Source organism: Phacochoerus africanus, chromosome 4 (assembly GCF_016906955.1).
Source record: "Phacochoerus africanus isolate WHEZ1 chromosome 4, ROS_Pafr_v1, whole genome shotgun sequence".
Lineage (NCBI taxonomy): Eukaryota > Metazoa > Chordata > Mammalia > Artiodactyla > Suidae > Phacochoerus > Phacochoerus africanus.
In genome coordinates, this window is record NC_062547.1 from 89,601,652 (window position 1) to 89,627,433 (window position 25,782).

A 25,782-nucleotide genomic window follows, 5' to 3' on the forward strand; every position below is an offset into this window, starting at 1 on the left:
CATAAGCGGGTGTGAGGAAGTGAGGGGAGGTAGCAAGTGAGTTCAATTTTGGACATGCTCTAAATGCTGGCTAATGGGAAACAAATGGGGCTGGCACTTGGGAGAGGATCGCCTGGAGAAACAGATTTGGGAACAGGTGAAACTATCCAGGGAGGAAAAAAAAAAGATGTAGATGTTGCGTTTGAAAACATAAACAAGGTCATCACTGTCATTATTCTTCCTTGCCCTTCCCGACGACCCAGTACTTGGGCACTTCCCCTCCTAGTTTATCGCAGTGGAGCAGCCCAGAGGTCAAAGAGTACTGTCAAGGGACCTGCTGATGCTTTTGATCCCCAAGGGGACCTCTAAAGCCCCAGATCTGACGCACACATCCATGGTATATTGATTCCATATCAGAGTGAGGCCAGAATACACAATGAAAACTTTTTTTTTTTTGCTTTTTAGGGCCACATCCACAGCATATGGAGGTTCCCAGGCTAGGGGTCGAATTAGAGCTACAGCTGCTGGCCTACACCACAGTCACAGAAATGCGGGACCCAAGCTGTGTCTGCAACCTACACCACAGCTCAAGGCAACACTGGATCCTTAACTCACTGAACGAGGCCAGGGATCGAACCTGCCGTCTCATGGTTACTCGTTGGATTTGTTTCCACTGCGCCACAGTGGGAACTCCAGAAAACTTTTTGGTGAATGGCTTGAGTTGAATAATTCGCAGGTACATGTAGAGGCAGTGTTTGATTCTTTGTGCTTAAGCAGAATTTGTTAGGCAAACTCCTGGAACCCGTACTTCTTAAAACCCTTTCCATCATTGTTATGCCTGAGACATGGTCTAACCTTTGGATGTACTCTGTAATGTAATCGCCCTGCTGTCTTTTAAAGGTGGCTTTTAATTGGGTTCCCAAGCAGCAGCTGCTGTTGAGGCGCTGGTTGCAGCCTTTCGCTATCAGGTTCGTTAAGTGTTTCCTCTTCCCAGACTGGGCATCTGGCCTTGGATGGTGGCCAGCACTTACTGAAATGCCATCAGTTAAAGGATTGCCCTTTAAGCCACTGATTTGCTGTTTTGTTGAGTTTCGATTCTTTTCCTCTCAAATTGAATCGAAGCTTTATTGAATACTGTGGTAACCTTAGTTTCTGCGATTCTCAGAGGCCTTTTCATCAGGTTATATCCCCCTAGTTCGTGGCATTCCGGCTTGGACAAGAGGTTTAAGAATTAAAGACAGCTTGTCATTTATGGGGCTCAGGGCTGTCCATGGGGAAGCACAGTGGATTATCTCACAGGCATGTCCTCAGCTGCCTGATGAATTATGCACAGGTAATAGGAGAAGTCTTTTAGCCCATTTTTTCCCCCTTTTGTAAAATTGTGCTGCAAATTCTATGACTTTTTTTTTAAGAATTTATCTGTAGAGTTATTATCCTGACTTTTTTTTTTTTGTCTTTTTTCCATTTCTTGGGCCACTTCCGTGGCATGTGGAGTATCCCAGGCTAGGGGTCTAATCGGAGCTGTAGCCACCGGCCTACACCACAGCCACAGCAACACGGGATCCGAGCCGTGTCTGCAAACTACACCACAGCTCACGGCAACGCCATATCCTTAACCTACTGAGCAAGGCTGGGGAACGAACCCACAACCTCATGGTTCCTAGTCAGATTCGTTAACCACTGCGCTACAACGGGAACTCCCTTGACAGTTTTTTTTAACTGAAGTATAGTTGACTTACAATATATTAGTTTCAGGTGTACAACACAGTGATCCAATATTTTTATAGATTAAAAGCTTTCGTAATGAAGCTTTTTAATTTGTTTGAAGAAAATGAGTATGCAGTGGTCACACCGAATCAAGAGTAGTTTGGAGATGGGGTGGGAAGTTGGCAGCACAGAAGGAATTTGGGTTTTGTCTTTGGTTTTCCATCTCAGAGCACCTGTGTGGGGATGGTTCTTTTCATGCCATTGAAGTTTTGGGCAGACCTAGTGTATTTGTTCATCATTGTCATATAATAAAATGTCCTCCAGTCATATTTCCTTCCCAGACAGTCTCAGTTTGGTAATTAATAAGTCTAGCCTCAACTAGACTTGTTTAAAGTGACAGCTTCTCCTGTCCCCGTCTTGGATTCTAGATTCCCTTTGTCAAATTCCACCCAAGTTAAACCTCTTGGTAGGTAATTTTATTGGAATACATTGAAGTTATAGATTAATTTACTCTTTAGAGATGATACATTTGTTTCCTTAGGTTCCCTAGCTATTTATATTTCTTTGCTATTGCAAATGCTGTGTTTAAAAAATTGTTTCCTACTTGTTGATAGTGGGCCAAAGTTCAATAGATTTTTATATATTGATTTTATATCCAACAGCTTTTTTGGATGTTCTCATTCTAATAGTTTTTCAATGGATTTTTTTTTTTTTGGTCTTTTTAGGGCTGCACCCATGGCATATGGAGTTTCCTAGGGTAGGGGTCTGATCAGAGCTATACCTGCTGGCCTACACCATAGCAACACCAGATCCAAGCTCCATCTGCGACCTACACCACAGCTCAGAGCAACACCGGATCCCTAACCCAAATGAACGGGGCCAGGGATTGAACCTGAAACCTCATGGTTCCTAGTTGGATTCATTTTTGCTGTGCCACAATGGGAACTCCCAATGAATTTTTAATATAGACACTTACATCATCTGTATTATGTGACTTCCCCTCTTGCTTTCCATTTCTTTTTTCCTTTAATTTATGTTGCCTTCTAGACAGAATTGCTAAATAGAAGTGGTGATAATTGCCATTTTTTTTCTTATTTTTGATTGTAGAAGTGTTGCTTGTAATAGTTCGCCACTAGGTAAAATATTTGTGGTAAATTTTTGATAGACATCCTTATTAATCAGGTTCAGAAATTTTGCTTTGTAGTTTGCAAGGAATTTTCATCATATATTTGTGCAGGATTTTATCAAATATCTTTCTGTATCTGAGAGATCATGAGTTGACTCTTACTGAGGGATGTTAAGATGCAACCTGTGGTATCTTCTAGGTGCAGAGTCATTGCCAAGCAGACTGGGAGTGTTGTTACATTTTGAAATATGGTTTAGGGAATGCTGATGCATTTTGTAAGCATATACCCTTTGTAGGGAAATACCTCGTTGTTATGCTTGAAAAATAAAATGTTACTTTGTTTTTCTTTCCAGTATTACTTCACAGTTCTTTTCGGCCACGAAGGTCAGAAACCACTAGAGCTGCGCTGTGAGGAGGAGCAGGACGGTAAAGAGTGGATGGAGGCCATTCACCAAGCTAGGTATGGATGCAAATCCTCTGTGTGACCCTGGATTGTCTTGGTCTTGCACTGGGGCTTCCCCATTGGCAGTAGTTTTGGACAAATTTGCACATCTGAAATGGGTTTCCCCTTTGCACCTCCTCCTTAGTCACATGTGGGAAGATTCTTTGTGCTTTCCACGGATATAGTCTAGCTAAAAGGTAAATGAAAGGTAGTAGATATAACGACAATATTGATAATTATTGAACATAAAATTTGTTCCCAAGTGGCTGGCACTGTTCTTAGTGCTTTTCAATTAGGGAATTTTTTGACTGTATTGATTTACTTATCCTCTCAACAATCTGTACAGCTGTATCATAATTACTCCCTCTTTTCCAGATAAGGAAACTGAAGCCTGGAAGGTTAGTTTGCTTCCTGAGGTCACACAGCTACTGAGTGGCAGAGCTGGGATACTGACCCAGCCCAGCCTGTATTGGTAAACCCTGCCCTGTGCAGCCTGGTAGTTGAGAAAGGGAATGCCAGCCTCTCTCTAGAGAAATACAAGCTTGCTTTTGCTTTCTCCTGGGAAGTACCAGGAAAGAGGAACTACTCAGCTTCAAATGGGAATGAGAAATCCAGAAGAGACGCAGATAGACCCGTCTTATTTATCTTTCATATCCAGTTCCAAAGTCCTGTCCATTTTTGGTTACCGACCTTATGCATCTCAGAGAAATATTTTGGAGCAGGGGAAAAGAAAAGGAATTGAAATCTTTTGCAAGTAACATCTCTACTCAGTTTCAAATGGGAATGAAAAATCCAAAAGAGTAGCTTTGAGTGCTCCTGGACTGGCTGCTTTTTGCCTGTCCTCGCCCCAACCCAAGTTCCCTTTGCTCCACAACTCCCTGCTTAGGCCCCTGGTATTTCAGGGACAAAACACATGACTTTTTCTTTGCCAGACATGCCCCTCCTTCTCCTGTAAGTTATTCACGTCTCCTCCCCTCCTCCCCCAACTCCCGGACACTTTCCGCCACAAGCCAGTGCTCACTTAACCTCTTCTCCAAATGGCTGTAGCACCGGCTTTACTATACATGGAATATTTGATAATTTAGTACAATTTAGGGTATTTTTTATGTATGTCATGTGTGTGACTTCTGTTTCTTGAGCTGGATTGTTTGAACCTTGAAGATGAGAAGGGCACATTCATTTCTGACTGAAGCATGGTACTACTTATGTAGTAGGTCATCAGACCATATTTTCAGATTAATTATAGCAAGTATAAGGCATTTGTTCTGAGTGAGTTTAGCCTATTCTTTGAACCCTGGAAACTTTTTCCCTCTCCCCTCCTCTCCTCTCCCCGTTTCCTTCCTCAGCTGCTTTATATTGACTACCTGCTGTGTAGCAGGCAGTGTGCTTTACATAATTATCTTTTTTACATTCCTCCTTTACAGACTTACTTTTTTTTTTATTCTTGCTTTATCAGGCAGTATGCTAAGTGCTTTACATACTTGTTTTTATGTATAATTAGCCTTTTACAGATGAGAAAACAAAGATTCATGATACTTAAGCAGCTTGGCCAAGGTCTAACACAAAGCTGTTATACTAAATGACTGTGATTCAAACCCAGGTCTGTTGGACTCTGGAACCTTTAACCAAGGTTCTATATTGTATCTCTCTTCATTATTGTCTCTTTTTCTCTTCAGTCTTTCCCTCTTCTATTTCTTTTTCTCGTCCTCTAATTCATGGATGCAAATGGGTTAATGTGCTGTCAGAGTTGAGAGTAGATGTTATTTGCAAAAGATTTAAATTCCGTTTCTTTTTTTCCCCCTCCAAAACATTTCTCTGAGATGCATAGGCTTGGTGACCATACTACCCGGGGAGGGGGTGGGTAACTTGCCAACATCATGATCCAGGCACAGTGTTCAGCTGTCTTCACGCTCATTGTCTCTGTCTGAGGGTTTTGCTCCAGACTTGGGACTAATGCAGACTGACTCACTGTAGAAAGGAGGTCAGGTCTTCAAGGGGGAAAGGTGTATCAAGTTGGCAAGGGCTCTACCCAAGGGCCATTTCTAGACATAATCTTTGTGACCACTTCTATTCCTTTCTACCTGGGAGTTAAAATGAAGTAAATAATTTTAAACATGTGTATTTGTCCACCTTTTTCATTCCAGAAGAGCCAGGTACTATGAGTAGCCTAAATGCCTTTATAGTTGCCAAGCAAACATTGTGGTGAACCAGAGTGTGAATTACTTTAAAACTGCGAAGATTTCAAGTAAGAGGTTTTTTTGGGGGGATGCTGCAAAAACTTTGTCATATATGTGGAAGTAGGTCAGTAACTATTTGGTGTTGATTGACATATGATCAGTCCAGGGCTTGCATGATTTATCAGGAAACATAGATTTTTAGAAACCACTGTAGTGGTTTAGGTAATTGAATGGTAAAAATTCTCTTTCGAATTTGAAGATTTGGTTAATAATTGATCTTTTCCTTTGATGTCCTGACATTTGGTCCATTGGATTTGCTTTTCCTTTGACTTGAGGTCCAGGACTGGGTTCTTTGATGACCTCCTTTTAATGTGACTGCTTCATCCTTGAGTTCTTGTATTTGACTTTTTGCATTGAGATGCTTCTTAAACTTTTGTTTTCTAAGTGAAGGAAGGTGGTAACTTTTTCGTTTGTTTCACAAAGTCAAGTGTTTGGTACAAACTTGGGTCTGTGAAATGCATCCTGACTTTGTACATACATGAGGAGAGCCAGAAAGTTAATGATGCTGATTCAGAGGAAGGATTTGTTAGCCATTTTTCTTGGCATTGTGCTAATTAAACAACTGGTTGGTTGACTAAACATTTCACCTTTAGAGGAGAGTCTGATAGCATTAATTTGGTATCAGTGCCTTTTTAATAGAAAATATTCAGTAATTATGGTTTTATTGTTCCCTCTGGTTTAGGTCTGAGCTTTTGATTAACTGATGACTTAGTTTGAGAGTAGTTCTTTTCTGAGCTGCAAATCCTTCTGCAGATGCTACAGAGAAACAGAGACTGCTCAGAATCCTTCTCTTGGTCACTGCTCTTTTCCTGGGATATTTCTCAATTCTGGCTTGGATGTTCTGTCTTTGGTGAAATCATATTCTTCAGGCTGGCTCCCATACCTCAGAGTCAAATTGGCTTGCCCTAGTTTGTCTTCAGAGGATCTTTAGGTCACTTTCTGGCATGTCAAGTTGCATGTTTTCTTCCTTAGATTTGGCCCAGGAAAGCATCTTTTTTGGAAATTAACATTATCATTTTGAAGCGTTGACCTGATCCAGGAAGCTTGTTTTCAGAGTTTTGTTCGAAGTTGGTCGATATTACATTTCTAAAAACTGGCACATTTAAAAATACCATTTCATCGCATATTACTGGCATCAGTTCATGGGAAGCTGCTAGCAAGGCTCAGTCTCGTTTTTGTCTGGATGAAGTGAGGCCCGAGTATTTTAACAGTAATGAAGTCTGGGCTCGTTCTATAAATAGTTTGCTGGTTGGGTATAGACTTTGGACATTTCCAAGAACCTGATATTTCTTTGTTCTCTTGGCCATATCTGTCCACCACAGTAGATTTATTTGTAGACATTAGGACAGTGCAAAACACTGATCCAGTTGATGGGAGTGGGTCTTTGGACTTACTGCCTGAAGAGGCAATGTCCACAGCTCCTTTTCTCCATGTTTCATCTGTTGGAGTCCTGATCAAGCGAGGCCTTGGCAGTTAGAAGGTGGTCATGGCCTGGAAGAGGATCCAGATGTACAGCTGTAACAAGGCTTTTCCCATTCCAACCTGAGCATAAGACCTGAAGGGCCTGGTCTATGACAGTTGTGGGGAGAGGTAGGTGGAAGGTATTCCAGACTGTGAAGGTAGGGGGTAGACTTCACAAGACTTTGCTACCACATGGATGTGGGCAGGATTAGACCAGGGTGGCATCTAACACATCTCTTGGGTCCCCAGCTTGGATGGTGTCACTCCCTGGGATGAATGAGAGCAGGTCTATGGGGCAAAGATGATGAGCGCTGGCCAGGAGGGGCTTCTGCAGAGAAGTGGAGGATATGATTGCCTGGAACCATGCAATACTGATGGGTCTCCTTGCCCCTTGGTGTGTAAGGTATGAGAGGATGAGTAACAGGACTTCTGGAGAAGGGAGGTGTGTCCTGAGGGGAGATCTGGCTCTGGGCTTCTACCAAGACTGGGGTCAGGGGAGGCCTTTGAAACATTGGAGCCATGGAGAACGTGGTGCAAGGTGTTGCACACCGTGGGGTGTATGCTGCTTTGCTTGCCCTGCAGAACCATCGCTTATGCTTTCAGGGTTTGAGCTGGTCCTACGGTCTTTTGCCTGCTTTCCAACTTCTCCAGCTGAAACTCAGCGCCCCTCCTCATTGCTCTTTTCTCCCTTTAGTGTGTGCCTGTGGAAGGTGGCTCTTAATTTTTCCTCCACGGGGAAGGTATTTCCAAGAGAAAAAGGAATTTGGCATATGCTTCCATTTCCATAAAACTCACGTCAGATTTAGTTTGGCCAGGGCTTGACTTAGCCCTTTCCTTCATCCTGTCAGTTTTGAACTTAATGAGCAGAGAGACTTCATCCTCTAGTTCAGATTGTTCAGTATCAATCTCCTGGGATAGACCATGATGGAAAAGAATATAAAAAAAGAATCTACATATACATAAAGATGAGTCACTTTCTTGTGCAGAAATTGGCACAACATTGTAAACTAACTATATTTTATTTTATTTTTTTCTTTTTTTAAAAGCTTTTTTTTAAAATTATAGTTGATTTACAATGTTCTGTCTGTTTCTGGTGTATGGAAAAGTGACCCACTTATACATTTATATACATTCTTTTTTTCACATTCTCCACCATCATGTTCCATCACAAGTGATTAGATATAGTTCCCAGGGCTATACAGCAGGATCTCATTATTTATCCATTCCAAATGCAATAGTTTGCATCTGCTAACCCCAAATTCCGAGTCTCATCCCACTCCCTCTAACACAAGATTTTCCTGCTTCATCTGATGGCAGTGAACTTGGCAGAATCACTAGGGAAAAGGTTACCATGACAGAGTTCTGTAGCCCAGCCCTCTCGTAAGGGGCAAGGTGCCTTAAAGAAGTTTCCTCTGGTATAAGTCTACTACAACCGTTATTATTATTACTGGCCATCAGTCCACTCTCACAGCTCTTTCCTGCATGGTAGCACTGAGAATTGTATTTATTTTTATTTTTTAATTTTTTTATTGTTATTTCCCCAGTACAATTTTTTTTTTCTACTATACAGCATGGTGACCCCATTACACATAGGAACAAAAACCAAGCAGGAGGCATAACTCTTCCAGACTTCAGGCAATGTTACAAAGCCACAGTCATCAAGACAGTGTGGTACTGGTACCAAAACAGACATATGGACCAATGGAACAGAATAGAGAACCCAGAAATAAACCCAGACACCTATGGTCAATTAATCTTTGACAAAGGTGGCAAGAATATGAAATGGGGAAAAGACAGTCTTTTCAGCAAGTCTTGCTGGGAAACCTGGACAGCTGTATGCAAATCAGTGAAACTGGAACACACCTTCACACCATGCACAAAAATTAACTCAAAATGGCTGAAAGACTTAAACATAAGACAAGACACCATCAAACTCCTGGAAGAGAACATAGGCAAAACATTCTCTGACATAAACCTTATAAATGTTTACTTAGGTCAGTCTCCCAAGGCAGCAGTATTAAAAGCAAAAATAAACCAATGGGACTTCTCAAACTGACAAGCTTTTGCACAGCAAAGGAAACCAAAAAGCAAACAAAAAGACAACTTACAGAATGGGAGAAAATACTTTTAAATGATGCAACTGACAAGGGCTTAATCTCTAGAATATACAAGCACTTATACAACTCAACAGCAAAACCACCAACAACCCAATGGAAAAACGGGCAAAAGACCTGAATAGACATTTCTCCAAGGAAGATAAACAGATGGCCAACAAGCACCTGAAACAAGGCTCAGTATTCCTGGTTATTAGAGAAATGCAAATCCAAACTACCATGAGATACCACCTCACACCAGTCAGAATGGCCATCATCAATAAGTCCACAAATCACAAATGCTGGAGGGGGTGTGGAGAAAAGGGAACCCTCCTGCACTGTTGGTGGGGATGTAAGCTGGTACAACCACTATGGAGAACAGTATGGAGGTACCTTAGACATCTATACATAGATTGACCCAGCAATCCCACTCTTGGGCGTATATCTGGATAAGACTTTATGTAAACTAACTATATTGTAATTAACAAAAAAAAAGAGAGAGGTTTTTCAATTAGGCCTTGTCTTCTTGATCATTAAAGAAAGCTCTAATCCAGCCTCTTTTTTGGGGGGTCAAATCGGAGCTACAGCTGCCGGCCTGCACCACAGCCACAGCCACACAGAGTCTGAGCCATGTCTGCAACCTACACTACAGCTCACAGCAATGTCGGATTCTTAACCCACTGAATGAGGCCAGGTATCGAACCCATAACCTCATGGATCCTAGTTGGTTTCATTAATGGCTATGCCACGAAGGGAACTCCTAATCCAGCCCCTTGAGTCTGCTTTTTTCTATAGTCCTATTGATTACATGAGCCTGAGGCAGCCTGTTGTTCATATTCTCTGTCTCTCTCTCACTCTCTCTGTCTCTCTCACCACTTCCCCCTCCCCCAACACACACACAAGCACTTATACGTATACCCACCCATACCCATACCCATGGCAGCTGCACCAAACACCAATGCTTGTAACCTCATTCTTTTTACTTGGATAGAGGCTTAATTTAGAGCAAAATATTTAATAGGAAATCTGTCCAACACTAAAATCTGTCCATGTGTGTATCCTGTCATCCCCATAATATTAGCATGTTGTAGAATGTGCATGGAGGAAATCCCTCACAAATCAGAAGAGTGATTACATAGAAAGGCTGAAAATGCTTTATGTATCATAACAAAACCACAGGACTAGAAAATCAGAAACAGGTGTTGATGTTATAGCCTAAACCAATACCAAGGCCATGTGTTGTATTCTTCTTGTGACAGAGAGACTATCACTATTAAAAAGCTGAAAATGTGGATTTTGTTCATTTGAGATACTGTATTCTTTTTTTTTTTACCAAGAGTTTCTATTAGGCCTTTGCCTCCAGATTTACCATGATGAAAGAGACTTCAACACTTTTTCCTTTAGAGTCTGCACAGTGCAACACAAAAGAAAAAGGTAGGGTGTTTGTGGACTGGGAAAGACTTACTTGGATGATAGATCTTGTTTTCTATAAGGAAAAGTTGGGCTTGAATTGTCCTGTTTTCAGCCCTTTGTTAATACTTTTGCCTGTCAGTTATGTTTCCAGTTCCTAAAGGGTTTTTGCTTCAAATGCTTGTCTCCTTCCTTAAGCATCAGCTTGCACTGCGATGCAACCTCATGTCTCTGCACACAGAGCAGGCGTGCCTCGCTGATGTCTTCCTGGTCCATGGGCTCACCTCAGCCCATCTCTGGTTTAGAGAAGCACCAGAAGAGAACTGTCTCTGGTTCAAGGAAGATCTCTATCCTCAGCCTCCTCCTTCTGATTTTCTTCCTCCAGACATTTTTCCATTTCTCTTTTATAGTTCCATTCTGTTTACCTGAGCCTCTTCTCTCCTGCCTCCTGCTCCCCTTGACTTTTTTCTTGTGCTCTTTAATATTCTTTAAATCTCTTCCACCTTAAAACAAACCCCAAGCTCCTCCCTTGGCCCAGAATCTTATTCTAGCTACTGACTTCTTGCACATGCAGCCTGGCTTTTTGGAGAAATGGTTTGGTTGTTCTTCCTCTGTACTCACCTCCTGCTCTTTTCAGCCCTTTGGGATGGATTTCTGCCCTACCCCACTGAAGTTGTGTCACTTGGGTCAACAGTGACTTTTTAATTTTTTTGTTTTTTTGTGTGTGTGTTTTTTGGGGGGTTATTATAGGATATTGACTGTAGTTCTCTGTGCTATACAGTGGGACTTTATTGTTTATCCATTCTGTATATAATAGTTTGCATCTGCTAATCCCGAACTCCCAATCCATCCCTCCTCTATGCCCCCTTTCTCAAGGCAACCACACGTCTGTTGTCTATGTCTGTGATTCTGTTTCTCTTTCATAGTTAAGTTTATTTGTGTCATTTTTTCTAGCTACACCCACAGCATGTGGAAATTCCTGGGACAGGGACTGAACCCGAGCCACAGCAGTGACAATGACAGATCCTTTACCACTAGGCCACAAGGGAACTCCTCTGTCATATTTTAGATTTCACTATATACATCTCTCTCTTTCTGATTTACTTCACTTAGTATTATAATCTCTCAGTCCATCTATTTAGCTGAAAATGGCATTATTTCATTCTTTCTTATGGCTGAATAATATTCTATTGTGTAAATATACCATATCTTTATACATTTATCTGTCAGTGAACATTTAGCTTGCTTCCATGTCCTGGCTATTGTAAAGAGTGCTACTGTCAACACTGGGGTACATGTATCTTTTTGAATTATAGTTTCATCCAGATATATGCCCAGGAGTGGGATAGCCGGATCATATGGCAACTCTATTTTTAGTTTTTTGGGGAACCTCCATACTGTTCTCCATAGTGGTTGCATGAGTTTACATTCCCACCAACAGTGTAGGAGGGTTCCCTCTTCTCTACATCTTCTCCAGCATTTGTTATCATATACTTTTTTTTTTTCTTTTTGTCTTTTAAGTACTGTACCCGATGCTTATAAAATTCCCAGGCTAGGGGTTGAATTGGAGCTGCAGCTTCCAGCCTGCACCACAGCTCTTGGCAATGCCGAATCTACTAAGCAAGGCCAGAGATTGAACCTGCATCCTCATGGATCCTAGTTGGACTTGTTACCACTGAGCCACGATGGAGATCGGTTTATGTGGGTCTCTATGATTTAAATCTTCTCTTAATGACATCATTCACTCCTGATTCATCTTCCAGCTTTTTGATCATTTTTCTCTTCTTTTTCACTCCCCCTCGTGTTCTGTCTTTTTTTAAAATGTCACTGCTCTGCAGTCCCCTCTTTTCTCACCTGGTGTCCGTTCCTTAGGCTTCCACCCCATGGATGGAGTGGCCCTTTCTCTCTGCTGGGGACCATTTCTTGTGCACCACATGCTCTTTTCATGCAGTAGACACAACAGCTTGTGAAGTAGGTGGTGCTATTCTCGCTGTGTCTGAGGTCTGAGAGAGATGAAATCACCTCCTGAAGGCCAGTTGACTAGAAATGGCAGAACTGTAATTCAGATCCATGTCAGGCCTGTGCATCTAACCACCAAGATATTTTGCCTCCAGAAGCTGATAAATATGCAAATATGCATTATTCTGTATCAAACTCTCTATTTATTATCTCCCCTGGGTTCTCAGAGTTATGTGATACTTAGTAAATCCAAAGCCATACTCGCATTTTTCTGCAAGTGGCTTCTTGCCCCCTTCTTTCTTCCCAAGGAACAGTGAGTCTCTCCAGCCAGAAGGATGTCATCCTGCATCCTCCTTACGTCCAGTCAGTCACACTTATGGATTTGACCTGGGAACATCTGGTCTCCCTGACTCTCCATGTCAATGGTGGTTGCCCAGGTGCATCACCTGTTTCCTTTTCAGATTTGTCTTCTTCTTATCTAACTTCCACATGATTATCAGAATGCCCTTTCTGATGAAAACATCTGAAATGTTGGAAGAACTCCAGCACTCCTTTTAGTTTTTTTAGTTATTATATTCAATATTCTTTTTATTGTAGAAAAATTTAAGCAGATACAAAGAGAGAGCAGTATAATGGTTCTCTGTGTTGTTTTTAAGAAAAAAAATAGTTGTTCATTCAATTGATATATATTACCTCCCAACCAAGTCTGGGAGGCAGTGAGCCAGTCTGGGTGAGGACTCGCCTGAGCTGACCTCTCTGATCGCCTCATGCTGTCCCCTACCCTTGTGTCCTGGGCTCTCTAGCCATAGCAATGCAGACAGGAATACAGGGACATCCCTCCAGCCTGAGTAACTCCAACTCCTCTCTCGGGACTCAGCCCTCAGTTATCTGCACCATCTTCCCTAATCTTCCTCCCCAGCCAGGAAGAACCGACCATTCCCTTCATTGAGTCTCCACTGAAACCACTTACTTCTCTCAAAGCACCGATGAGATGATTGCATTGATTTGCTTGCCTGCTTCTCCCCGTCAGCTTGAATTCCTTCAACACAAATGCGTCCTGGTCATTGCTTAGCCCTCTGCTCCTGGCACAGTACCAAATTACTTTTCAGAAGTGTGTGTACCAGTTTCATCTCCTTGTGTTAGGACATAAGAAATCTGGAATCATTTAAAAAAATATATTTATTATATTGATAGGTGGAGAATGGTATCTTGGTGCAATGAACATTTCCTTGATTATTAGTGAGACTATTTTGGCTCTGGTTAATATTTGTCTCTCTTTCCAACGTGAATTGCTACCTCATGTCTTTTCCTCATTTTTCTTATTGGTTGTTTTTCCTATCAGTTTGTTTATGAGCTCTTTATATGACAGAGATATTAGCTGTCTTTCATATTTGTTGTAAATTCCCTGTATCATTTTTTTGTCTTATACTTACACCTACTACAGCATTTTTTTTTTTTTGACATAAAGAGTTTTGAATTATCATGTAAAGAAAATACTGCTTTTGGAAGGGGGGTTGTTACATTGCTTTAAAAAAAAACGTTATTTTTACTTATTTATTTTTCTTTTTATGGCCTCACCTGCATCATATGGAAGTTCTTGGTCTATGGGTCCAATTGGACTTGAAGCTGCTGGCCTACACCATAGCCATGGCCCCACTGGATCCTTAACTCATTGAGTGAGGCCACGGATCAAACCCACATCCTCACGGAGACTACGGTGGGTTCTTAATCCACTAAGCCACAGCAGGAACTCTTAAAACATTATTTTAAAAATTGAAATATAATTCACATACCATAAAATAACCGGTTTTAAAGGGTATCACTTAGTTGTTTTTAGTATAGTAACAAGGTTGTGCAACCATCACCACTGTCTCATTCCAGAACATTTTCAACACCCAAGAAAGAAACCCTAGGTCCATTATTCCCTATTTTCCAATTTCCCTAGCCCCAGCCAACCACTAATCTGCTTGTTGTCTTTATGGATTTGCCAATTCTGGGCATATAAATGCCTTTTTTGATCTGGTTTCTTTCACTTAATGTAATGTTATCAAGGTTCATCCATGTTGTAGCATAATCAATCCTCTATTCCTTTTTACGGCTGAATACTATTCCATTGAATGACTATACCAGGTTTTGTTGACCTTGTCATCTTCTTGATGGTCATGTGGGTTGTTTCTTCTTCTTGCTGTTATAAACACTGCTGCTATGAATATTTGTGTACATGTTTTTGTGTGGACATTTGTTTTCAATTCTCTTGGGGCTATAGCTAGGAGTAGAATTACTGGGTCATGCAGAACTCTAAATTTAACCTTTTGGGGAATTGCCAAACTATTTTCCCCATGGCTGCACCACTTTACGTTCCCACCAGCAATGTGTGAGGGTTCCAATTTCTTCACAGCCTCACCAATACCTCTTTCTATTGCTATTTTTTGTTTTGTTTGTTTTTTTCCTTTTTCAAGTTTTCTTGAAGTATAGTTGATTTACAGTGTTGTGATTATTTTTGCTGCACAGCAAAGTGATTCAGTTAAACATGTGCACACATCTGTTCTTTTTCAGATTCTTTTCCCACATAGACCATCACAGAGTACTGGGTAGAGTTCTCTGTGCTATATAGCAAGTCTCCATTGGCCAATCATTCCATATACCTCGGTGTGCATATGCCAATCCCAAACCCCAAATCCATCCCTCCCCTTTGCTGTTTTGTTTAAGAGCCCTCATAGTGGAAATTGAATATGAACACTTATAAACCCCTTTAATCCATTTGTGTTTAATGTATATAGTTGAAAATATACTTCTGCTAAAGAATTTTTGGTGATCATTAATTGAATTCTACCAATACCTATTTATTTATGCATACTTGTAAAGAAATAAAAGTCTCAGTTTTAGGAAAGGGTTATCAATACCAACTATGATATAAAATAGGTTCCTCAGTTTTGTAATGTAATACTATAAAATGTACCTACTTTTAGAAGCATTCCTTATAATTGCTTTGTGACAAAGAAATAATTTACCATTATTGACTTCCTGTTATATTTACTTACAACAATGTTTTACTTGTATTTTTATATTGACTTGTGCTTCCAGAAAGATTACTGTTTAAGTGATGAACTACAACTGTGAACTGGAAAGAAGGATCCGTGTTCAAAACGGGGAGTTTTAGTCCTTAAATTGTATTTAGCTTTTTGCTCTCTCCTCACAGAAATGCTTGAGTTTTCATTCATTGTAAAAGGGACAGCTTAGGAGAGGAGGGCCTATTTGTAGAAAGAGAAGAGATAGCAGGAGTGAACTGATGTGACACCTGAAAAATATTGATTAGCCAGTAAGAGTGGAGCTATTGATGTAAGAGAATTTGAGAGCCAGAAAAATGGAAGGTAGCAGTGTTAAAGGGGCCATGAATGATGCCTGCAGGCCTGGTCTAGCCTAGATAAGTGCGCTGCTGCCCTTGCTCAAACATTGCTTAGGTAGGAATTGCAGTGCTGTCATCCAAGACCAGATTTTCCCGATTCCCAAAGACACTGTGGTGCTCCTGTGGTATGAGAATTGCTGATTCCAAAGTTTTCTCAATAAAATTGAGTATAATCCTAGAGCTAGTGGGAGTTTTTCTTCAGTTACCTGTTACACGACTTTTTAGTTTGGGTTTTACTATAGTTCTCGCTCTCTCTGATATGCTTCATATATATGCTTATTATTATTATTATTATTTTTGTCTTTTTGGGGCCACAGCTGTGGTATATGGAAATGTGCAGGCTAGGTGTTGAATCAGAGCTGTGGCTGCTGGCCTGCGCCACAGCTGCACCAATGCCAGCTCTGAGCCGCATCTGCAGTCTACCCTGCAGCTTACGGCAATGCCAGATCCTTAACCCACTGAGGGAGGCCAGGATCAAACTCGCATCCTTATGAATACTACTCAGGTTCATTACTGCTGAGCTACAATGGAACCTCCTATGTATGCTAATTATATCTAGCATATTAGACAGGTGTCTCTCTCATCAGCAAATTTGTCTTCAATCAGAATAACTTGTATGAGGTTCTGGCCCAAGGAGCAATTCCTTGCTAAGCTAATGTAGTTTTTCCCTCCTGTAAAAATGATTAAGGTGTATGATTTTATTTATTTTTAATTAATTAATTTGTTTATTTTTTCCACTGTACAGCATAGGGACCAAGTTATACATACATGTATACATACTTTTTCCTTCCATTGTTGTGTTGTGATGTAACTATATCTAGACATAATTCTCAATGCTACACAGCAGGATCTCATTGTAAATCCATTTCAAGAGCAATAGTTTGCATCCAATAACCCCACACTCCCAATCCCTCCCACTCCCCCCCCCCCCCGGGTGGCCACAAGTCTATTCTCCAAGTCTATTATTTTCTTTTCTGTAGAAATGTTCATTTGTGCTGTATATTAGATTCCAGGTATAAGTGATATCATATGGTATTTATCTTTTTCTTTCTGACTTATTTCACTCAGTATGAGAGTCTCTGGTTCCATCCATGTTGCTGCAAATGGCATTATGTCATTCTTTTTCATGGCTGAGTAGTATTCCATTGTGTATATATACCACATCTTCCGAATCCAATCATCTGTCGATGGACATTTAGGTTGTTTCCATGTCTTGGCTATTGTGAATAGTGCTGCAATGAACATGCGGGTGCATGTGTCTTTTTTAAGGAAAGTTTTATCCAGATATATGCTCAGGAGTGGGATTGCTGGGTCATATGGTAGTTCTATGTATAGTTTTCTAAGGTACCTCCATACTGTTCTCCATAGTGGCTGTATCAGCTTACATTCCCACCAACAGTGCAGGAGAGTTCCCTTTTCTCCACAACCCCTCCAGACTTGTTATTTGCAGATTTATTAATGATAAGGCCTATGATTTTATACTGTGCCTCTTCTCTAGACTTTTCAGGATTTTACTGGAATATTTCCTTCCCTCCTATCTGGAGTGGTGGTGGTTTGGTTTGACTCTAAATATTACACATGAATATTTTATTCCCATATATGTGCTTCAAACTTGCCATCTGTTGGTATTCAACAGATTAGTTTGGCTTTCAACAAGTTGATTTATATGGCTTAAATAATAATTTTTCTTGGCAGTGAGAAACCATTTTTTTTTTCCTTGAGAGAAATTAAACTGAACAACCAAAAGCAAAAAATCAGAAGTAATGAATAGATGAGGCAGGCACTCTTAAACTTGAGCATTATCTAGTAACTGGAACATTTAATCAGATAAAACATATATTGGAAATATAGTGGAATAGAAATAGCAATGCTCTGAAAATTCTTACATTGATGGAAAGCCATACATGCATTTTCAGTTGAGCTGACACAGTCCAGAGCAGACTTTTATTTACTAGTGAGATACCTAAAGAAAGCTTTATGATTTGAAGGTGAGAGTATATCCCAGTGGTAAACTAGGGAGACCCAGTGAAATGCTTTGAATGACTTGAAAGTTATGAGAAATGAAAATTATTTTATGAAGAAGAGTAAATCATACTAGATGACTTTTTTTTTTCACTTGACTGTGACTTCATTTGAAAGGCCATTTTGTGCCAGGTCCCATGCTCAGTGCTGGACTAATCTTCCACATTTTTGCCTGGGTTATTGCAGAACCTCCAGCTGGTCTCCTTTTCTCCCCTTGTGCTACACCCCTCACCTCTGTCCTGTCTCATCACAGTAGCCAGCATGATCCTGTTAAGAAGTTGGATCTTGACACACATCTGATCAAAGCTCAGCATCTCATGCAGGGTGGAAACCTGAGACTTTTCATCTGTCTGCAGAGCCCAACGTGCATTAGAATCCCGTCCCCTCTTGTGCCTCTCATGTATCTCTGCAGTCATCCAACCACTTTGCCATTCCCCACACAGGCCAGGCCTGCTCCACCGTGGGGCTTTTGCACTTGCAGTTTCCTCTACCTGGAAGGCTTCCTCCACTTGTCCACAAGGCTCACTCCTCAGGTCCTTACTCTAGTACTAGCTCTTTAGTGAGACCTCTTACATACCTTGGTTAAAATTGGAGCCCCAGAGTTCCTGCAGTGGCACAGCAGGTTGAGGACTTGGTGTTACTGCAGCTATAGTGTAGGTTGCAGCTGAGGCTTAGATTCAGTCCCTGGCCCGGGAACTTTAATATGCTGTGGGTACTGCTGAAAAAGAAAAGAAAGAGGAGTTCCTGTCGTGGCACAGTGGAAACAAACCCGACTAGGAACCTTGAAGTTGCGGGTTTGATCCCTGGCCTTGCTCAGTGGGTTAAGGATCCGGCATTGCCGTGAGCTGTGGCGTAGGTCGTAGACACGGCTCAGATCTGGCATTGTTGTGGCTGTGGCTGTGGCGTAGGCTGGCAGCTATAGCTCTAATTGGACGCCTAGCCTGGGAACCTCCATATGCCACGGGTGTAGCCCTAAAAAGACAATTAAAAAAAATTTTTTTTAAAAATTAAAAGAAAAGAAAGAAAGAAAGAAAGAAAGAGAGAAAGAAAGGAAAGAAAGAAAGAAAGAAAGAAAGAAAGAAAAGGAAATATTGTAACCCCATCTTCCCCACTTCCCATGCTTCTCCTCCCTTTTTCCTTTTAAGGGTAACCATCACCAGGTAACACACTATATATTTTTTGTTTTTGTTTTATTGTGTTTTCCTCTGCACTACAATATAAGCTTCATGAGGGCACAGATGTTTTTTTTCCTACTTTGTTTACTCTAGTATCTAGTGTTTTGAACAGTTTCTGGATACATAACATTCAATAAACATTGAATGAAAGAATGAATTTGGAGTCACAGAACATATAAAGAAGGAAATAAATATCACATAATCTCACCTCACAAAGTAACTAACTGCTATTAGGATTTGTGTGTGTGTGTGTTGAGGGGGTTTCTACTTAATATTATAGAGATGCTGGAAAATACAGAAAAGCACAAAAGAAGTAATTAAAAATTACCCGTAATTGCTCCAACCAGAGAAAGCGCCTTTTTGTGTTTGGAGTACCTATCTTTCTCTCCCCTGCTTTCCAACCCCTTGTACCTGTGATATACATAATTTTCTCTCTCTGTATGTGAACATGTATGTGTGTACATGCGCAAATCATATTTATTTAAATCTCCTGGGCTTTTTGTTGGTGCTGTTCATTTATTAGTAGTCTTTGGCTATGTTCCACTATGTTAACTACTCTTTTAAAATGTGATTTTTTTTTTTTTTTTTGCCTTTCTCTAGGGCCGCTCCTGCAGCATATGGAGGTTCCCAGGCTAGGGGTCTAATCGGAGCTGTAGCCGCCGGCCTACACCACAGCCACAGCAACGCCAGATCTGAGCCACGTCTGCAACCTACACCACAGCTCATGGCAATGCCAGATCCTTAACCCACTGAGCAAGGCCAGGGATCGAAGCCGCAATCTCGTGGTTCCTAGTCAGATTCGTTAACCACTGCACCACGATGGGAACTCCAAAAATGTGATTTTTTTAAAACAATTTTTGGTAGCCATCCTTTTTTTATTCACTCATTTTATATATATATATATATATATTTTACAAGTTTTTTTGGTAAGAGTCCATTTATTTTATTTTTATTTTTTCATTTTAAAGTTTTATTGAAGTATGTAGTTGATTTACAATGTTGTGATAATTTCTGCTGTACAATAAAGTGATTCAGCTATACATACACACAATCCATTCTTTTTTAGATTTGGATTGGCATATACACACTGTAGTATATGGAATGACTGGCCAGCAGGAACCTGCTATATAGCACAGGGAACTCTACCCAGTATTCTGTGATAATCTATACGGGAAAAGAATCTGAAAAATAAGTTTTTTTATGAGAAAAAGAATGGATATATGTATGCCTGGGTCATTGCACTGTACAGCAGAAACTGACAGAACATTGTAAATCAGCTATAATCAGTTTTTTTTTTTTTAAAGACAGGATAATATGAGAAAAAAGAATGTATACGTGTGTGTGACTGGGTCACCTTGCTGAGAAAATTGACAGAACACTGTAAACCAGCCATAATGGAAAAAAATAAAAATCATTAAAAAAGAAGAAAAAAAAAGGCAGGATAAACTTCAAGAAAATATAAAAACACTAATTCAAAAAGATAATATGCAGCCCTGTGTTCACTGTAGCATTTATTTACAATAGCCAAGATATGGAAACAACCAGATGGAGAAGAAGCAGCAGAAGGGGAAGATGTGGTGCAGGGGCTGAATCCAGCCACTGTAGTGTTGCTGTGAGCCACAGGGGAAGTCCTGAAAAATATGAGTTTTAAATGGCTTGTAGCATTCCATTAGATGGATGTACTGTTGCTTGCTTAATCACTTCTGATTGTATATTTAGATTGTTTCCATTCTCTTATATTTATTTTAATGAATGAATAGCTTGTTTCTTTGTACATCTTTGTGCAAGTCTCTGTTTATTTTCCTTTGGTTAGATTATTAGAAGTGAAATTGACCAAAGATATGTATGACCTTTTTTAACCTATCTTGATACATATTGTGACATTGTCTTTTGGAATGCCTCACTCCAGTAGACAGCACCCATTTTATCATATCTTTGCTGGTGCTTGAAATATTGTTTTCTAAAACTCTTTTTTTTTCCCCTTGCTTTTTAGGGCCACACCTGTGACATATGGAGGTTCCCAGGCTAGGAGTGGAATTGGAGCTACAGCTGCCAGCCTATACCACAGACACTGCAACACCAGATCTGAGCTGCAACTGCTATCTACACCATAGCTCACGAGAACACTGGATCCTTAACCACTGAGCAAGGCCAGAGATGGAACCCACAACCTCATGTTTCCTAGTTGGATTCACTTCTGCTGTGCCATGATGGGAACTCCCTGTTTTCTAAAACTCTCGATGAATTTGTTAAACATTTTTTACTTCTTTGATTACATAGGATTTTTTCCAGTATTTGTTAGTCATTTATATATTCTATGAAGTCCTTTTGTCTGTTTCTTGACTCAGTAATTTTAGGCAGTATTATTGCCTGGCTCCCTGCTAAAAATTTGAAGAATTTAACACTCTTAAATTATCTCTTACCTCTCCTCCCTCTGTCCCCTCTGTTTTTGATACTTACATACTTTTGTCTCATGCAGTGGTTGACTTTATATCTTAAAATGATAGCATTAAACCTCTGTCCATTTCTCAACTTTGGGCAATATATATTGATTCCTTGCTGTGAAGGATAAGTAAATTAAGACATCTAATGTGTTCTTATTGTTCTTTTCTTTCTTATACTCTGAAATTTTATTATTTTCATTGTTACTTATTCTCTATAAATTTTCAAGCATTTACCTTCTATTCTCTAAATTTAGTTAAGCCTTTGTTGATTCTGAAAATTAAAAAACAGAAAGGGCACTTACATCGTGGTTATGCAAATATGATGTACCAACCATCATGGCTGGTGTTTGGTTCCACAGAGCAATGTATTGTATGCAATTGAACATTTGCTCCTTGAAGAAGACTCCTACATGCATGAACTCCTTATTTCTTTCTTGTGTCCTTTACTTCGTCAAAAGTTTTTATTCTTGCATTCCATATCTTCCTTGGTCTTTGTTTTTTATTTTGTTTGATTAGAATACCTCCTCATAATTTTTCTCCCATAGAAAGTCTAGTTATTAGTAAACTGTTTCTGTCTTACACTGGCACTTGGTTAATTGATTGGTTGCCTGGCTATAGGATTGAAGTTCACAATATTTTTCTTTCCATTTTCTTTTATGATCTAGCATCCCAGGTTACTAATGAGAAGCACATCAGATTCATCATTGCTTTCTTTAGCTAACCTGTGGTTTCTCTTTGGAAGCTTTTATAATTTTTTTTCTCTGTTCTTAGAGCTCTGATATTTTACCAGGGTATGTCAGGATGTGAAATTTTTTTCACTTATCCTCTCTGGCATTTGAATTAGCCCTTCGTTTGAACTGTACCCTGTTCAGTTCTAGGGAGGCTTCTTTGATTTCTTGATTATTTCTTCCCCATCACAGTCTCTATTTTTTTTTTCTCTTCTAGAACTCCCATCAGAGTTCTTGGATCTGTACTCATTACTGCTCATATTTCTTTTATATTTTTTATCTCTTTGTATTTTCATTCAGTGTTCTTTATCTCTGCAATCACTCAGTTTAGTTATCAGCCATGTCTGGTTTATTGGTTAGCATATTCACTGACCTGTAAAATTTTAATAATCATTTTCATTTCCAAGAACTCTTCCTGTTATCCAATTACCTCTTTTCTATGGCAACCCCTTTTTGCTTTATGGCTCTCCAGTCCTTTCACATCTCTTGGAAGATAATAAACCTCTGTCCCCTGAATAAGTCTTGTTTCTCTAATATAGTTTTGTTTGTTCATTTAAGGCTGTATTTATTGTCTCCTGCTGCTTAACAATTTACTCCACAATGTTTAAAACAATAAACAATTTATTGTCCCCACAGTGTCTGTGAGTCAGGAATCCAGGTACCACTTAGCCGGGTGCCTCTGACGTAAGGTCAGAAGGCAAAATCTAGGATGTCAGCCAGGTCTGCAGTCTCATCTGAAGGCTCAAAAGGGAAAGGATCTGCTTCCAAGTTCACTCACATGATTGGTAGCCAGATTCACTTTTTTATCAGTTGTTGCCTTGAAGCCCCAGTTCCTCATCAGCTGTTGGCCAGAGGCCTCTCTCAGTTACCATCTCCGTATAGCAACTCACAGCACTACGCTGGCTTCCAGTGCAAACTGGCAAAACAGCAGGAGAAGGCCAATGAAATGGAAGCCAGAGTCTCCTTGTAAACTGACCTTGGAAGTGCCATGAGGTCACTTTTGCCACATTCTATTCCTTAGAAGTATGTCACCTTGGTCTAGTTTACGCTCAAGAGGAAGGGTTAAGAACGTGAAAACAAGTGGGCATGGACCAGTGGGGACCATCTTATATGCTGCCTACTACTTTCTCTTTGGGATTTGCTTTCTCAAGTATTTAGTGATCTTTCTTTCTTTCTTTCTTTCTTTCTTTTTTTTTTTAGGGCTGTACCCATGGCATATGGAGGTTCCCAGGCTAGAGGTCTAATGGGAGCTACAGCTGCTGGCCTATGTCACAGCCACAGCAATGCCAGATCCAAGCTGCATCTGTGACCTACACCACAGCTCATGGCAATGCCAGATTCTTAACCCATTGAGTGATGCCTGGGATTGAACCCGCAACCTCATGGTTCCTAGTCGGGTTTGTTTCTGCTGTGCCACAGTGGGAACTCCGATCTCTGTTTCTAAATGAAGGACCTTGAGGGTTATTACAGGTAGCTGGCCTGGGTTTACATTGTGACTGTAGTTGCAAGGGCTGTGTCACTTGTGTAGGCTTCCTTTACAGGTATGTGGGCAGATGGCAGGAAGATTGGCTGGAATCCCACCTTCTGTGATTCTACTTGTGACTTGCTACCAGCTACTAGTCTATAGCACACAGCCAGATAGTCACTCCTTTGATTGGGTTACATTACATGGCAAAGGAAAAGGGATTTTGCAGATGCATTTGTAGTCCTAAGTCACTTGACTTTGAGTTAATTAAAAGGAAGATTTTTCCTGGGTGGGCCTGACTTAATGAAATAAAAGTGGGATGAAGGCCCTCCCTGAGGTCAGAGACGCTCTCCAGCTGGTCCTGAAGAAATAAACTGCTTGTGGTCTACTTCTGCAAGAAAGTGACTTTTTCCAGCAACCTAAATGAACTTGGGAGTGGGTTCTTCCCCATTCAAGCCTCCAGAAGAAGATTCACCTTGGCTGACACCTTGATTGCAGCCTTGTGAGGCTCTGAGCTGAGAATCCAGCTAAACTGACCCAGGGAAACTATGAGATAATAAGTATGTGTTGTTTAAACCACTAAGTTTGGGTTAGCTTATTACACAGTAGAAAATGAATACAGTGTATTTCACGCCTAGCTCCTCTCAGTGCCTTTCCTTTTCAGTTCTCTATTGTGTCTGCAGTGGATGTGTGGTGTAAAGCCAAGCTCCCTTTCTCCTAATCCAGCTTCCTCACCTGGGGGCTTCTACAGAGGGCAGGCTTTGGGCTGTGACTTGAGGGCAAATCACTCCTGCCATTTGTGTCTTTTATTTCTTTACCTTGCTGGGTGAGAAGAGGAGGAACCCAACCTCCAGATAGTCTAAAGGCATTTGTTTAATGAAAGGCCTTGATGGTAATTCCCGAACTGACTCCCGTCCTTTGTATTTGTTGATTCTGGGCTCAGGGCATCTCTGGCCACTCCGTGGGAATCATGCTTTTGCAAGGGGTCAGTGTGTGTGGTTTCCTCTGCTCTCATTTTCCCACCACTCTGATTCTACTTGGTTTTTCTCTTCATAGAATTGCATCAAACTTCTGGTCTCTTGGCATATTTTCCTGTTTTATAATGCTCGTATGGTTTCACTCTTTAAACAAAAAACTGGGTTCCTAGCCTTTCGATGGGACTTTGGAAGTAAAGGGAGGCAGATGTCAGTGGTAAGTCTGTGTGAATTCAGCTGCACATCCTGCTTTGGACTTTTCCTTTTTATAAGAGAAAATAAAATACCGTTTTGCTACCAAACACTGACCTAACATATTTGTAATAAATTTGGCATTTTCCTAATAAAACTGATGAGAAAGGGCAGAATTTGTATTATAGTAACTTTCTCACGCTCAATTATTACTTCCTCCTTTTTTTTTTCTGTCTTTTTGCCTTATCTAGGGCCGCTTCCCAAGGCACATGGAAGTTCCCAGGCTAGGGGTCGAATCGGAGCCGTAGCCACCGGCCTATACCACAGCCACAGCAACGCCAGATCCGAGCCACGTCTGTGACCTACACCACAGCTCATGGCAATGCCTGATCCTTAACCCACTGAGCAAGGGCAGGGATCGAACCTGCAACCTCATGGCTCCCAGTCGGATTCATTAACCACTGCGCCACGCTGGGAACTCCTATTACGTCCTCCTTTTAAAGTTCCCCAAAGCATATTTCTAAGAAGACCATGCTCTTCCTCTTTCTTCCTCTTCCCATTACATAGCCTTTTTATTCTCTTAGGGTAATTTCTTAGAACAAGTGACTTAACAATATTGCTGACACTTTGTTTTTTTCTAACACTTATGGCACACATGATGTAAGTGCTGAGAATGTTGAGATAATTGAACTAAAATTGTGATTTTAGAATTGTCTTAAGATTGTTTTAGTTCCAAGGTCCAAAGCTATTTCAAGCTAGTTAAAAAGAGAGTTTATTAGGTGGAAGCTGCAATAGTATCTCACTGAACCCAAAGCTAAAACTATATTCAGATATCATGAGGTTCTGAACCAGAAACTAGAAAGCCAGCAGGAATCCAGGAAGTCATTACTTTTCTGTCTCAGACTTTCTCTCTTGTCTCTGTGTTTCTGGTCATCTGCTTATTCTTTTCTCTCTCAGCTGAC

General features: G+C 40.6%; 1 protein-coding gene across 3 annotated transcripts in view; it reads left to right on the top strand.

Moving 5' to 3' along the window:
* RASGRF2 (Ras protein specific guanine nucleotide releasing factor 2) overlaps positions 1 to 25,782 on the top strand; it is a 259,593-nt gene that overhangs the window by 71,696 nt on the left and 162,115 nt on the right. For all 3 annotated transcript variants that reach the window (XM_047778205.1, XM_047778206.1, XM_047778207.1), the window contains exon 2: positions 3,166 to 3,272. In XM_047778205.1, coding sequence (XP_047634161.1) covers positions 3,166 to 3,272 — 107 coding nt within the window. The remainder of the gene's footprint in view (positions 1 to 3,165; positions 3,273 to 25,782) is intronic.